This window comes from Belonocnema kinseyi, chromosome 2 (genome assembly GCF_010883055.1).
Source record: "Belonocnema kinseyi isolate 2016_QV_RU_SX_M_011 chromosome 2, B_treatae_v1, whole genome shotgun sequence".
Taxonomy (NCBI): Eukaryota; Metazoa; Arthropoda; class Insecta; order Hymenoptera; family Cynipidae; genus Belonocnema; species Belonocnema kinseyi.
The window spans coordinates 4,145,837-4,162,235 of NC_046658.1; the positions used below are offsets into that span (position 1 = coordinate 4,145,837).

Genomic DNA, 16,399 nt, shown 5'->3' on the forward strand with positions numbered 1-16,399 from the left:
GCGTTCGACCAAGAGCATGTTCTCCGTAAGCTTCGAGAAGCATTCGATGAGATTCTATCGCCGATTTACCCAAATGGAAACAGAAAATTAATGCTCCCCGCACGTATTTCGACATTTTCAAGAGCGAAAAAAATCACGATGTCATATGAAACTTGGAATGTTTGGTATTGGATATTGTTGACAGATGACATTACGCCAATTAGCACAAATGGTAAGTTCCGACAGTGCCTACAAGTGTGCCTACTGGCCGCTAAATGGCAATACCGGTTTCATATGTATACACCTGGTACAAGATAATATTTGTATATGTGTAAATTGCATTTAATGTGCTAACACGGAAAAACGTGAAGTAGAATAGAATTATGAATGTTTTAGACTAGATGTTATTGAGCCAGTTGTTTTAAATGTCAAGTCTAATAACATGCCTTGACTCTTTTGATTAGACAAATCGACAGTCTTGTCTTAAATTAATAGACTACCCAAGTGTCTTGCTTTTGTTGGCTGGAATGATCTATAGTCTTGTCTTAACTGATTAAACTAAGAGTATGTCTTGACTCTGTTGATTAGACGAATATTTGGACTGGTCTATAGTCTTGTCCTAACTGGCTGGGGTATCTAAGTGTACGGTCTTTGTTGGTTGGACTGAACTATACTGGCTTAACTGTATTAAGTGGCTGGAATAATAACATGTTTTGCCTTTTTTCGTTGACCTGATCTATAGTCATGTCTTAATTGGCTGAACCAATAACATGTCTTGTTTTTTTAGTTGGACTTTTCTATAGTTTTGTATTAACTGGCTGAACTAAAAACATGTCTTGCCTTTTATATTTGGACTCATCCTCAGTCATGAATTAACTGTCTGCACTTATGACATGTGTTGCCTCTGTCGATAAAACAGATCTACAGTCTTGTCTTAACTCTCTAAACTACTAAAGTGTATTGCCTTTGTTGTTTAGTCTGATCTATAGTGTTGTCGTAACTATCCGGACTAATAACGTGTGTTGCCTCTGTTGATTGGAAAAATATGTGAACTAACCTATTGTTTTGTCTTAACTGTCTGGACTACCTAAGTGACTGGTCATCGTTGTTTGGACTGATCTTAACTGGCTTAATTAGCCTAACTGGCTGGGCTTATAAAATATCTTGCCTTTTTTAGCGCGACTGATCTGCAGGCTAGTCTTAAAGGGCTGCACTAATAACATGTATTGCCTCTGTTGATTATACAGATCTTTAAACTAATATATACTCTTTTCTTAAGTGGCTGGACTACCTAAGTGTTTTTTGCCTTTGTAGGCTGGTTTGATCTACAGTATCATCGTAACTAGCTGGAGTATTAACTTGTCTTTCCTTTGTTGGTTGGGCTGATCTATAGTTTTGTCTTAAGTGACTGGACTAATAACATGTCTTCTTGCTTATATTGATTGACCTGATCTAGAGTGTTATATTTACTGACTGGTTTTATAAGATGCCTTGCCTTTGTAGTTTGGTTTGGTCTATAGTGTTGTTGTCACTGGCTAGAGTATAAACTTGTCTTGCCTTTGTTGGTTGGACTGATCCATAGTTTTGTCTAAACTAACTGGACTAATGAAATGCCTTGTGTTTGTTGAGTAGACAGCTTTTTGGACTGATATAAAGTCTTGTCTTAACTAGCTGGAGTAATAACATGTCTTGCTTTGATTGATAGTACAAATTCATTTTCTTGTCTTAACTGGCTGGACTACCAAAGTGCTTTTCCTTTGTCGGCTAGTCTAATCTATAGTGCTGTATTAACTGGCAGGACTAATAACATGTTTTGCATTTGTTGGTTAGACTCATATATAGTCTTGTCTTAACTCGCTGCACTAATAACATGCCTTGCATCTGTTGATTAGACAGATCCATTTTCTTGTCTTAACTGGCTCGAATACCAATGTGTCTTGCCTTTGCTGGTTGGTCTGATTTATACTGTTCTCGTAACTGGCTGGACTAATAACATGCCTTGCCTTTGTTGGTTGGACGAGAAAATATGGGTATGGGCCCAGGAGAAGGAGGTGCTGCAGGAAGTACAGGAGAACTTGTTTCATTGGAAGTAGGGCTATGGGAGTAAAGCAGGATGGAGAAGTGTTAAAGGTGCTATACTGGAACGTATCAGGGGTAAGGAAAGTTGCCAAGAGGGTATAGGTGGAGAATACAGGAGAATTTAAGAGAATACAGGGATGGATTACAGAAAGAAGTTCATGAAGAACGAGAAGGGGCGTGCAAGGGAGGGCTGTAATGATAATAGGGGTAACATATAAGTTTGTGACTGTGTGCAATAAGGATAGGAGGGAAAAGATTAAAGAAAGGGTGGAAAATTTACTAGGAGAAAGAGATTCGGGTATAGTGCTACTAGGGAGGGGGGGCTTTAATGCGAGAATTGGTGTAAAGGGGGCCTGTACCGTGAAGGGGAGAGCTTTGAAAAAAAATAGTAGGATAAGATAATAAATCAAAAGGGGGAGATTCTAAGATACCGGCTGGAGGACAGTGACTTACGGGGGCGAATGGTATGCTAAAAGGGAACGAAGAGGGAGAATACATGTATGTGATCAAGATGAGAATCGGTGGTAGATTCTGAGATCATGAATATGCAAGGGTGGGAGGAGATAGAGAAATTTTCAGTAGAAGGGAGGGTGGAATCAGATCATCAGCCATTAAGTCTGTGGATAAAGTGTGAGGGGGTCTGGAAAAAGGCAGGTTGCGGAAGAAAGGTCGTTAAGGAAGAGGGTGTCATGGACGAGAGAGACAATAGAGAATTATTGGGAGCAGTCGGGCAACGTAAGCTTTGAGGGGGAGTCGGTGGACGAGATATGGGTGGATTTGAAAGAGAAAGTAAAAGGTTGTATACAAAAGAAGGTATTTAGGATGAAAGAGAAAGAAATAGTGAAGCCGTGGTAGGATAGGGAATGTAAAATGATGAAGAGAAAGGTGACAAGGAAGTACAGGAAGTGGAAGAAAGAAACTGCGAAAAGGGAGGAGTACACAGAAATGAGGAAGTACTTCAGGGTGATCTGTAAGAAGAAAAATCAGGAAAAGGAAGAAGAGCTGGAACAGGGGTTGAGAAGTGTTAAGACAGAAGGGGACGTGTGGAAGATAATTAATAGGTTTAGGAAACGCAGGTCGGGGACAAGCGAGCAGATAAGGAGCCACGAATAGAGGAAATTTTTTAGGGATTCATTTTAGGGGTCAGATGCACGGAAGAGAGATGAGGGAATTAGAATAACGACGAAAGCAGATGGAGAGGAGCTGAATAAAAAGGAGATGGAAAAGCAGATAAGACAGTTGAAAAAATTTAAGGCAGCAGGGCTGGGTAGGGTAGAGAACGAAGCGTGGCTGTTTAGCAGACGAGAGCTAAGGCAGAGGCTAAAGGGGGTAGTGAAAAAAGTATAGAGGGGAGGGATTCTCAAGAGGGTGGGGAAAGGGTTTGATTGTACCACTGTGTAAAAAAAGGGATAGGGAGAGGCAGGGAAATTACAGAGGAATTAGGCTAAGGAATACTGCATACAAAATATCCGCGATGGTGCTGACAGATATGCTACGCAAGGATGTTGAGGGGAAAAGAATATTGCCGGAAACGCAGGCTGGCTCCAGGGAAGCACAAAGTATTATTGATAATATTTACGTCTTGCAGCACATAGTGATATAAACCTAACTTAAAAGTTGCGAAAGTTTACGCGTTTTTTGTACCTCTAAGGGGCGCGGCCCCTTTCTTGGATAAAAGGAGGTTGTGGGGGAGGGGCGATGAAAGAGAGATAAATGAAGCGAGGCCGGATCGAAAGGAGACGAAAAATAGGTTGAAAGGAGGGGAGAGATTCTAGATGGATAGGGGGTTCAGGCAAGGGTTCCCGCTTAGACCAACGCTTTTTGCAAGGATATGATCATTCGTATATGCAGATGACATAGTGCTGCTAGCACTATACCTGGGCTTCCTGTTTCGAAGGAATGGGAAAGTGGATTGTAATATAAAAGAGAGGGTGAAAATGGCAAATGTGTTGATGAAGTAGGTGGAGGATTAAATTGTTTGATTCGCTAGTGATTATGATCGTATTTTACGGAGTGAAAGTGTGGGGGTAGCAGTTGAGTTAGGAGGTAAACAGGATACAGGAGAGGTATTTAAAGTGGACACTAGGGTTAGCAAGGAATACGCCGAACTATATTGTCTGGAAGAAGCCAGGAAGAGCGAGTTTAGGGATGATAATAGGGAGCCGAGCGTGTAAATATAAGGAGACATTTTTGGAAGAGGAGGGAAGTCAGTTGGTTAAGAGTGTTGGTGAGAGAAGGAGAAGAGACGCAAGGGTGCGAAGATGGAGGTGGAAAGGGAAAGGTACTTGAGAACCAAATTAATCTGCAGAATTGTTTAAAATAAAACCAAGATTCCTACGAACAAATTTTTACAACCACCATAAAATGTTTCTATTGAAATTTGAAAAAGATAACAATTTTTTATTATCAACGAACATGCAAAACTTTCTTTTTTTGGGAAAAAAGCAAGAAAAATGAGTCGGCAAACAAACAAATCCCCTAAACACAGACCCCTCATCAAGGAAAAACACAAAAAATAATTAAATAAAATTTAAAAAACGAGAAAATGAGAAATAACCAAGCAGGAAGAAACACCAACAAAACCACGATACTCTCTTCCTGATTTGTTTTTTTTGTCTTGATGAGTGTATTGTATTCAAAACGTTGGTGATTGAAGTTTTTTGAACCACCCAAATAAATACTGACCGCAGACCGACACCCGTAGTTAGTAGCGCAATGATTTTGAACTAGTCGAGTCTCAAGTCATTGCATTTAATTCTTGTCAGCAGGAAAGTTTCGGTAACAGACTTAGCTTGGGAGAGGTTACCTACAGTTCTTTTTCTCCTTCACCAAATGACCAAATAAATGCGACCGCTTCTAATAAAAATCTGGTTTTAGACGGAAGAAGATATTTAATAACGATGGGGTTTCTGTATTTAAATGTTCAAAAGGAATTTAAGTGTAAGTAATAAAATAAAATAATAAATACTGACCATGGTTTGAAAGCAGGAATGAAGTTGCACAAGAAATGGTGGCTTATTTGAAAGCGCTAGTACACGTTTCTCAACCATTGTACATTCCACATCGTCATCTTGTATTATGATATCCTTCTTAAGAATTTTGATAGCGTATAGTTCGTCAGTACCCTTTCTTTCGGCTAACAACACCTTGAATACACCAAAAAAATATTTGTAAATTTTGTTTAGTCCAATGAAATACATTTGATATTAATTAACATGAATGTATGCTCAGTCAACACTCTCATGTTATACAGCAGAATTGTCTATCGACAATGAAAGCAAAGCCTATTCTGACACTGCTCCGCATAACCGTTTAACAAAATCACATTGTATTTAAAATAATCAACATTTTAAGATATAACGCAGGTTTTGTTTCCCTCGACGGGTTTGACAGAATGGAGCCTTTTGGGGCGTAAACGGAAGCATACGCGCGAATAAATGAGATTTTCGTCATCAAGAATTAACGTTTTTATGTGCATGGCCTAATCTCCCTCTCTACCCCGCACCCCTCGCCTGTCACGGACGCGTCATAATAGACAAGACCGACTAGCCGAGATATGTAGAGTTGGAAAGGGGAAAGGGATTCACCGTCACGAAGATTCCGGGTCTTGAGACGTCACACAGGGAGTTTCCAAAAGTGAGAGTGGAAACGGGCATAGAGTAGAGATAGGAGATTCCCGACTGGAGAGTTCAGAGCGCTGTGACTTAATAATGTGGGGGGTTTCCTCAAAGCAAAATAAAATCAAACGCTTTTCAATATTTTTAATAATAGAAGTAATTTTTTTAATTAAATAATATCAAGAAGCAGCATTTAATATTTATTTATGAGTAAAATAAGTTTATAAAATGACATTTCTTAAAATAGAGGAAGGGTTAATAAAAAGAACAACAGTTTGTTCGAACCTATGAAAATAGATTTATTCAACTTTTAAAATAAAAAATTACATTTAAATAGACTTAGTAAAATTGTTTTATTTTTTTTTTAAATCTAAACCTATCTTAAAGTTAGGAACATATACTTAAGAACTAAAGATTATTATACAACTCATTACATTTTCATAGTCTGAGATACCGATAATTTTTAACCTGAAATTTTCAACTCCTTTTTTTACACAAACACACAAACACGCAAACACTTGCATGTTTAACTATATATTATAAACTAAGATGACTGTAGAAAAGAGAGAGGGACAAAAAGAGAAACAATGCGAGCAGATGAATGTCTTAAAAAAACATAGATATAAAATACACATACCGTAGTTATAAAAGATAGAATGTAGCGAGCTGTGACGAACAAAATTGCACGCAAGATGTAAGAAGGGTATTATTTAGCCCACGATCCTAATGCTCACATTAAAGCATGTCTGGACTGAAGAGCTTTTTAAATAAGACGCGTAATTAGCTGACACGAATAGCCGACTTGTGTTTACGAATTACGAGATCTTAAAGGTGAAGCTATTGATAAGCTTTTTTATTTGCGCGAATCATCAGAAGTGAAAAAAGAAGATAAAAACTATAACAAAGAGGAGTTTATAATTAAACAAGTAATTTAAACGAAAGGTAAAGGATCTGAGCAGTGTTATTTTGTCAAGTCAGCAGGTGATCCGGATAATTTTATCTCTTGGATTCCAGCATCAGATCTCACAGTCTTAAAATAAATGAAGATCAATTTCATATAATTTTACAGAGAAATAGCAGCATGAAGTATTTTCCAAGTAATACGACTACTCGTTTTACAACACAACTCCCTCACGAGATTCGTTTACACAGGCGTTGGGCGTTAGACCTTGCGGAAATTCAATTTCCCTGAACATTTCTACGTGTAAGACAAGATTCATCAAAACCAATAAAAACCCGTGTAGTTCTTTTCTCAAATGTCAATAAAGCAAAGAAGGAAGTAGGAGGAGAAGAAGAAAAAAACTCAAGATGATGATGAGGATAATGAAGAGCAGAGGGAGAGCCAAGAGCCTGAAATGTTTGGAAAGCCTTACTATAAAAGTTTTCACTGCCTTATGTGATAAACAGTGACATGGAACGTGATAAACTTGAAGATAATAAAGTATAATAATAGAAATTAATTAAGTATAATAATATTTTGGTCTATCAACACCATTCGAGTTTGGTACTCTCAATTTCTGGTACTTGTCTGTCTTTTTATCTGAATACCAGAATTTGTCTCTTAAACACTAAGTAGTATAGCTAGGCCGGTTCTGGGCCATCTACCTAGTTCCAGCAGCCACCGACATATGATGCCACCAGTCATTTCCCAGCAGTCGGTAACTGCTCGGTCGGTAAGGTAGATCCCTGTCACTGTTTTACTATGTATGTAGTTCAAGCTGGAGCGGGCAGGTGGCGCCACTGATTTACCATGTATTTTAAGCTGGAGCCGGCACATCTCTGCCACTGTTTTAACATGCATGTAGTACGAGCTGTAACCGGTAGATGGCGCTCGTGGGGGGCAATCTTGAAACAAGTAACTAGGAGAAGGGCTGGGGGTTTCTCGAAGCTTCTGGAAAGATTTTGAAACTTCTCGAAGTTTCTAGAAAGATTTCGAAGCTTCAAGAAACTTTGGCCTGACATAACCGTATATCCCAATTGACTTGGGAAGGGGGTGGGAGTTTCTCGAGGCTTCCAGAAACTTTAAACTCGTATATGTAATACTCGTATATATTGCTAACTGCTTATATTTTTCAATAAATTGCAAAAATAGACTGCAGACGTATATTTCTGTCTCGCACAAAACTTTCGCAGTATTGCGTATGCGTTGGAAAATAGTACTGAACTATAAACAGTTTGCCGATGAGAGCAAAGGGGGTTTTAGAAGCATCTAGAAACATCAACCTTATATAATAGAGAGAGAGAGAAAAAGAGTGAGATAAAATGCTTATTTATATAGTGCTAATGGAAAACGAGATCGCGCACAAAATTTGAAAATGCATCCCAACGATGTGTGTCTTCAGCGCTGGGAGAAGTTTACAACCCATCGTTGTCATAAAATTCAATCATTGAAGATTTTTAGAGGTACAGCAATGCAGAAAGCGCGCGAAAATTCAAATCTATTATCAATAACTTAAAGCCAATTACAGTACACAGAGCTGTGCATTTATACTGAATGCACATTAGACTCGTAAATGTTCAGTAGGCGTATATGATTTATATGGTTGCTCAATACAGTTTGGAGGTACACATGGCTGCTGAATGAATATATATGATACTTATGGATTTGCTGTAGCATTTGACAGTGCGTAGAGCTATGCAGGGTGAATATATGTTACCTATGGCTGTACAGGACACTTGTACGGCAGCGAGGCTAAGTGTTACTGTTATGATGAATTCTGAAATATGGTTTTGTTTCAAGCTAAGTGCAGGTGAAGCAGTCATTTACTGCTAGAGGGTAATGGTTCAAATCTGTGATAAGATGATCGTTCATATCTGCGCTAGGACGATAGTTCATATCTGTGCTATGAATTTAAATGTATACAAGATAAAAATTTTTAAAAGGAGAAAAATAATTTGCCCACGTGTTGTAAAGGTTAGTTAACCGGGTGACCCGTCGAAAAAATTTATTTGTGGCCTTTCTTGTCTGAAAGGCTGTATAAATTAGATTAAAGAAAAAAAAATTAGAAAACGAAAATATTTTTTTTCACATAAACAAGAAAGTATATCTACTGAAACGGTAAACAATTTTTGCCTTTGAAATGTTTATTTTTTCTTATGACAGAGTGAAAATCTGAACCGGTCATTGGGCTGGAGTAGGTGAGAAATTACCCAGCTAGAGTGTCGTTTTGCACAAAACTCTTTTGTTCACGCCTAAGCGACCGCCGCCCACTATCCCTGTAGCTACTCTGACCCTACTTGTAGCGCAAATTATCAAAAGGACTATATCAGGGGGCCTTATCTCCAGGGTTTACTCCACTTGTAATGGTGGTGGGTGGGGGCGGTGGTGGTAGTGATATAAATTTTACTACTATTTAAAGAAGTGTGAGTTTTACCTAATCTGAGTAACTAATACTTAGCTAACATAAAAATTAATCAATTTCGAGCTTTGACTACATTCAATGTCTGTTTATTCAAGAAAAAATACTTAATTCAATTTTAAAATATAGATTTTCAACCTAGCTCAACAAAATAATATCATAAAGTAGTTATACAGATTAAATATAATTAAATCAAAATTTACCATGTTTATTTTTACTAAAATATTATGTTCCTTTAACGTAATATGCGGAAAATCGCTTGACGCTCGGGACCCTGTTACGAATGACGGGAGTTAATGTAAAATCACAAAGCATCTACTACAAGTTCGTTGGGATCTGTATTAAGCATGATACAGCAGCAATCATCACTTGGTTGAGTGTAAGTCTTGAACATCAGTTCAGTAAATTTATTTAAACAGTTCCCATTCTATTTATTATGATCAGCATCATCATCAACAGCATCATTATCATCCTGTTCCGATTATTGTTGATCCTCCTCCTCTTTTTCATTGACCTCTCCATCCCCATCTTTCTCATTCATCTTATCCGGCTTCTCATCTTCCTTCTTTGTTTTCTTTGCCATAAAATCATCAAACTCATCATCATGATATTCCTTATTTTTTCTGAGAGAGTCACATTTCGGCTTCAAGACTTCCTACAGTTTGGTTACTAATGAACTGCTACTACCATTATCATTTTCTTAATTGCTGTTATTATTTTGAATCTTTTATTGAGACCCTGTTCCCCTGAGTGCAGTAAATTCATGACAATCACTCTCGTTATAATCAGTCAAGTTGATGGGAAGATTGTTTACTTTCTTTCATGAGTACATCCTATGCCTTTTCAAGGCATCACCTCGGAAATAGACCTATAGACAATCTTGACAAGTAGAAGACATCCTGATGCTGCACAGCGTGTGAATGACAATAAATCAATAAAAGTATAGTGCATATAACAGCGCACTTATCGATTTGACTATAGTGGAGTGTTGCGCCAAAGTCGAATTAACGTCGCACAAAGTTGACTCAAGCTGTGATGCTGTTTGTAGGTCACTTAGCCATACATGTAAAACCTGCCTTACGTAATTTCTCAGTAATAAAGAGGATTTCATTATTATAATTCTCGTTGCCTGCAGCCTGCAAGGTCAGGAGCAAACGAAGACGATAAATGAACACCACAGGATCATCTGAGAAGAAATGGGTTGTGGCTAGGCTCCTGCTCAATACCTCACATTGGGATGGAGAACCACCACATTTAGAGTGTTCTTTGCGTGGAAACAATTTTGCAATAATTCTCTTATAATTGGTATGATTACTAATACGAATAGGTTCAGGGGTACTGTCGTGCTTTTTGTGAGAGTATGGGTTGATAAGAATTTTTACATAGTTATTTAGATCGACCGAGCTTATATAAGACTCCTCTAATACTTGTCTAAATGATAATTCGAGAAGGCCAACAGTTTTCACGTACTTTTTATCTTCCACGTAGATGAATGATCATCAAAATCGACAAGTGTATCACCAATAATAAGAGTATTACCTACTCTTCGTACACCGTACATCATATCCGCATATTGTTTTCATTTTTGTCCAAGCATCCTCCGGAACTTTTTGGTAAGCCACTGATAATTATCAGCAGGTTCTGTTGCAGTATCTTCTTCAACCATTGTGACATCGAACTGCCCTAAAGCATCTTCTCTATCGTTATCAGCAGTCATAAACGATGTGTTCTCATCATCATCATCATTGTCTTCTCGTTTAAATTCTTCATGTAAAAATGGTTGGGCTTCATTGTTTATTTAAAGCAGTCGATGTTTCTAGAAGCTTCGAAAACCTCCCTTACTCTCTTAGGCAAACTGTGTATAGTTCGGTACTATTTTCCAGCGCATGCGCAATGCTGCGACGGTTTTGTGCGATACAGAATTTACGTCTGCACTCTATTTTGACAATATATTGCAAAGTATAAGCAGTTAGCAATATATACGGGTATTACATATATCGAAATCTAAGGCCAAAGTTTCTAGAACCTTTAAGAGACCCCCCACCCCTAGGTGCTTAGTGCAAGCTATAGGCAGTTAGCAATGTATACGAGTATTACATATATGGTACTATTTGGCCTAACTTTCTAGAAGCTTCGAGACCTTTCCAGAAGCTTCGAGATCTTTCCAGAATCTTCGAGATCTTTCTGGAAGCTTTGAGAAACTTCGAGATCTTTCCAGAATCTTCGTGACCTTTCTAAAAGCTTCGAGAAGCTTAGATATCTTTCCAGAAGCTTTAAGATCTTTCCAGAAGCTTCGAGTAGCTTCCAAAAGTTTCGAGATCTTTCCAGAAGGTTCGAGATCTATCTAGAAGCTTCTAGATATTTTCAAAACGTTGGAATTCTTTCTAGAAGCTTCGAGAAGCTTTAAAATCTTTCCAGAAGCTTCTGGAAACCCCCCGATCCCCTACCTTAGCCACTTGTTTCAAAGTTGCCTCTTCCCGCGAGCGCTATCTGCCGGGTAAGAACCTAAACTACATACATGGGAAACCAGTGGCATCATCTGCCGGTTACAACTCGAACTACATGCATGGTAAAACATTGGCAGGGATCTGCCGGCTCCAGCTTGAACTACATGGTAAACCAGTGGCGCCTCCTGCTGACTCTAGCTTGAACTACATACATGGTAAAACAGTGGCAGAGATCTATCTTACCGACCGATCAGTTACCGACTGCTGGGAGGATTGCGAAGTCTCGAAGATCAGTTTATCGCCAAAGAAAAAGCTTTTGTTGTTGTGGATAAAAATTTTACTACATGCTGGATATCAGCTCCGACACATCCTAGTCGAACACGATAATAAAACAATTGGCTCACGTGTTATTATCATGGGATTGAGTGGTTTGAGGGAGATGTTGCAGTAAATAATTTGCACTCAAACCTCAGAGAAGTCGCAAAAACAGTAGATCAGATATACACAGGTGGGCGGGAGAAAGCTAAAGCTTTGCAAAATATAATGATAAACAAATTGTCAATTTAGAGGAAAACGCTTTTAAAAAGTTACATATTACAAACGAGTACTGATTTCATATTGGTGTAAAATAGAGAGAAATCTTCACATGTGCTTTGAACAATGCTTTTAAACCGTAATAAGAGCTTATCTTCAATCAAAGAAATCGAAAAGATTACCAGTCAGTAAACCTTCACCACAGTCTTGGACATTGGAGGCATTTGTGGACAACAGTAAGAGAACGGAAGATGATATCAATGAGCCATCTACATTATTTATTTATTCATTCGAAAGAATTGCAAGAAGCCCAATTACAGTTGTATTCTACAAAGAGTATTTGATTTCCAGTTCGCCTAAGCCAAAACTAAATATTATGTTAATCTAAACTTATGAAAAATCAACTAGAATGTACGACCTAACACTAGCATAGAAATGGGAGAGATTCTGGTAAATCGAGATATTGGTGAATCTTCACTGAAACTAGATCTGAATTTATCTAAATAAAATATGTGAGATAGATAAGTAGAGCTTCGCAGGGATCTACCCGGTAAACGTAAGTGTACAATTTCAAGTAATTAAGGACAAGTTATATTTCTAATGAATAACTTGTGCCGATGTGACGTTTGATAAATCTCAACATCTTTAGGCCTTTAGCGGTACAATAATCAACATGCTGGAGGAATGAGAGTTTATCATCTACAAAAGTTTCTGGATCAACCTCGTTTGATTAAACTTATCGAAAGCGAGAGAAAAGTAAGTACAGATTACATCAATTCCTCGATAATAAAATTTTTACACCAAATTAAAAGTTTATCTGTTAAGATACTCTCAAAGATTTTTGCGATTGTGTTTCTTATATTTATCGGTCGATAATTCTTAACATCTGATTTATCATCTGCTTTGCAGATTGCAACGACATGACTCGATTTCCATTGAGAAGGATAGAAACCGGTAAATAAGGATTTAGTAAAAACATACCAAATTGGCCTAGATATTACGCAGCAGCCGTTTTTATAGAATAGAGGAAGGATTCCATCAGTACCAGGACCTTTATTGTAGCTTATTAGACTGAACCTCTCAAAAACTTCTGACAAGGCGATTATCGATAATGAGCAGCTCTCTTTTGGGCAAGCATATTAACTAATCTCGAGAAACATATGCAGGGTATTTATCCCAAAAAGGAAATTATTGACGTATAATCAGCATTTTTTAAATTTAGATAAAAGTATGAATCCGAGCTTGATACAGTTATTTGCTTTGGGAGAACAATATCTAGTGGAGGCTAGTTTATATCGCTGAGCAAGAGAGAATCGAGTGATTGTTGCACAATAGTTGCATACAATGATTTAGAAACTAAATTAAAATTCTTACCTGATGTTTTCTGCACTATATATTTTTTTGAAAAGGTTATAAAAACCGCATTTGTCAAAAAGCGCGTTTCCGCTCTCTCTTGTAGAAGGCAAGGCTCCGTTGCTGAAGAGGATACGTAATCCTAAATCGTCATTGGTTCAGCAGATGATCGAGATGTTAAACTCGCCAACGATGATTGTAACCGTAGGTTTAGTAGAATGAAGGGCAGATTCTATAGCCGTTCAATGGTTTAAATAAACTTCTGGATGTGGTAGTGGCGGGATATAAGCCTTTCCAAGCAAAATTAGTTCATTACATCGTTCAATTCGAGCTGATCAAGAAAGCTGTCAGAAGAACGTCTTGACAAGTACGATTGCTATTAGCGAGCATAGTTTACCCTACTGGCAGCTCTCGACAGAGCTTTTTTGTAGGATCAACAGTTTTTGCTAAGTAGTGTGTGGTCGAATTTCACACCAGGGATCTTCAGAATGATTGCCGTTTGAAAGCAGTTTGTACATTTGCTTATAGAAGATGTACATCCGGCTTCTGGATTAAAACCACTACATTGTGGATAAGTGTGTGACGCGCTGTGACAGTATTTAGTCATATGGCAAAATCTGAGATATTTCATGCATCTCAAAACGTTCACATGTTAAAGTACCGTACAGCTCCCCCTACCATCATAAATTCTCGTTTTTCTATTAGTGTGTTATAAGTGGTTGGATCAACTTCGAGAATGACTATATAGAAATTCTTATTATTTCTATTAACTTCTTTAAAGAATATTTTCATCCGCAAGTCTAGTCGATAAAAAATTTAATTTTCAGTTGCAGATTTTGGGGATTAGCTCGTCGATTTCTTTAAATTAATTGGCATGTATGCCCAAAATTTTCACTTTGGGGTAGATCTTCCGCGGCTCCTTGATAGTGTATTTGTCACCTAGCTAAGTTTTAACAGCCGAAAGTTCACTAGGAAAGATTTTATTTTTGACGGCCTTCGTCGTTTCCTGACATGTTTGTGTCTCGTTTTTAGGCTTCATGAAAAAGACTGCGTCTCGATATGAAGGGGCAGCCTCACTTGAGTTACACCATCTTGCTTCCTTTTTTCCTCAAACTCTACGGCTTTCATTTTCATAATTTTTAATTCATTTCTCAGTGAATCAATCAAAATATCTTTGTCGCTTATGATTACCTCTTGTCTTTTTAAAAGTTCACGCAAGTAAGATATTTCTGTTCCATCTTTCGTAGACTCAGGCATTGAAAATGAGGCCTTAAGAACTTCGCAGCACTTACATCTACCTCCATTAAGGCACACCAGACTTTTTATGCGGGCAGCAGAACTTCTTTGTTACGGAGCACCAGCAGCCGTCTGAATCAGGATCCGAACCGTCGTCCATCTGTCTATGTGAAGTATATAAGTTATTACCAAATTTACCAGTGTCAATCAATCCGGAAAAGAAGAATGAACAGTTTGCAGATTCTTCAAGCAATTCGGACTATACCAGCGTGTACGAGTTTTCATTCATAAGTACAACGAAAGCGTGCCTCTGTTCGTCATGGATGTCTCATTCTTTTTAATGTTCCCCCTTAACCCCTATTGATTCGTTGCCTTTACGTAATTTTGTAACAATGGCACGGCCAAAATTGAATAGCTTCCATTTTGTCGTTTATCGTTTGAACTCTGAACGCATTTTACCTGGAATTTAGTAAATATAACCACTTAAAATACCCACGTTTACTATATTCCTTGCACATGTGACAAGGTGAAATCGTACAATTGACTAAATTCCAGGAAAAATGAGTTTAGCATTTAAATGATGCACGATATAATGGCAACTTTAGACATTCACTTTTCTCTGTCGAGAAATATAGCCGCTATAATAACATAAAGTTAACCGAAAGACAGTTTTTTTCTTTTCTCCGAATCTGAATCCACTCTCTGTGAATAAAGTTCTTTTCTCTCAGTTCTCTTAAGAAAGAACCTTGAAATTTGGACGCGCTAAAGTGTCATTTTATCTGCCAGACGATTTACAGCCAAAGTTAGTCGAAGAGTAAATATTTTTTTTTAATATTCCACCTTTGAAATTTTTTAAAAAAAGTCTTAAGATTTATTTGGAGACATTCAAAGTCGATAAACAACCTATCTAAAAATCTTCACAAATTATATAAAGACACAGTAAATTTATAATCACAGATCATTCCACCCATACCATCTTTCCTGAAATTAAATGGAGCAAGAGTGTAATGAAATTACCAAAACTTTTGGCCTATGACTTTTATCGGATTTTAAACTTTCTGCAACAAGCCTTCTCTACATTTTTTTAGAATTTCAAAGTGCAAGCCCAGTTATTTAATTAGATTAATAAATAATTAAAATAGAAAGATGTTAAAAAATCGATGTTGGGTTTTCCTCATCAGAACATAGTCAGCCGTATGCGAAATTCAATTCATTATTAAGAGATTAGTTTTAAATAAATAATGAGTTTCATTTCTTCCTTCATTATTAAATGTGTGAATAGATAATTGATTATAATAAAAGTAACCATTTTTGCGAATAGTAGAATAAGACTTTCGTCTTGCTCCATTTTTCACAGACAAATAAAGAAAAAGAGAACCATTGAAAAAGAAGTATTTATGTCAATGCCGTATCAAAAATGTATAGAACATGGTTTCTAGACAGGAAAATTAATTATGACTTAAAGAACAAGAAAAAAAGCATTAACTTGAAACATTAAAAAAGGTAAACTATAAACAATTGTAAATTTCCTATTGTAATGAAAACGTTAAACATAAATAAAGAAATTGATTAAAGAACTATTTATAAATTCATGTACGATTATGAAAAGAAATGATTGGAACAGTCGAATCAAATAATATTGAAGATGAGTAAGTAAGAAGAAAGCTTCATAAAATTGAAGAGGCTTTTTTACGTAAAACTGCATTATTAACAATTTCAAAATCTTTTAAGTGTTTGGGACAACGAAGAACATATGAAACTGTTCAGTCATATGTTCGTCGTTGTCCCAAAACAC

At 37.2% G+C, this 16,399-nt stretch overlaps 1 protein-coding gene across 13 annotated transcripts in view; it reads right to left on the reverse strand.

The window, feature by feature from the left end:
• LOC117167579 (protein kinase C, brain isozyme) overlaps positions 1–16,399 on the reverse strand; it is a 1,572,697-nt gene that overhangs the window by 541,731 nt on the left and 1,014,567 nt on the right. For 11 of the 13 annotated variants that reach the window (XM_033352622.1, XM_033352624.1, XM_033352623.1 and 8 more), the window contains one exon: positions 5,031–5,204. The exons of the other annotated variants lie outside the window; for them this stretch is intronic. In XM_033352622.1, the coding sequence (XP_033208513.1) occupies positions 5,031–5,204 (174 nt within the window). The remainder of the gene's footprint in view (positions 1–5,030; positions 5,205–16,399) is intronic. 13 annotated transcript variants of the gene reach the window in all.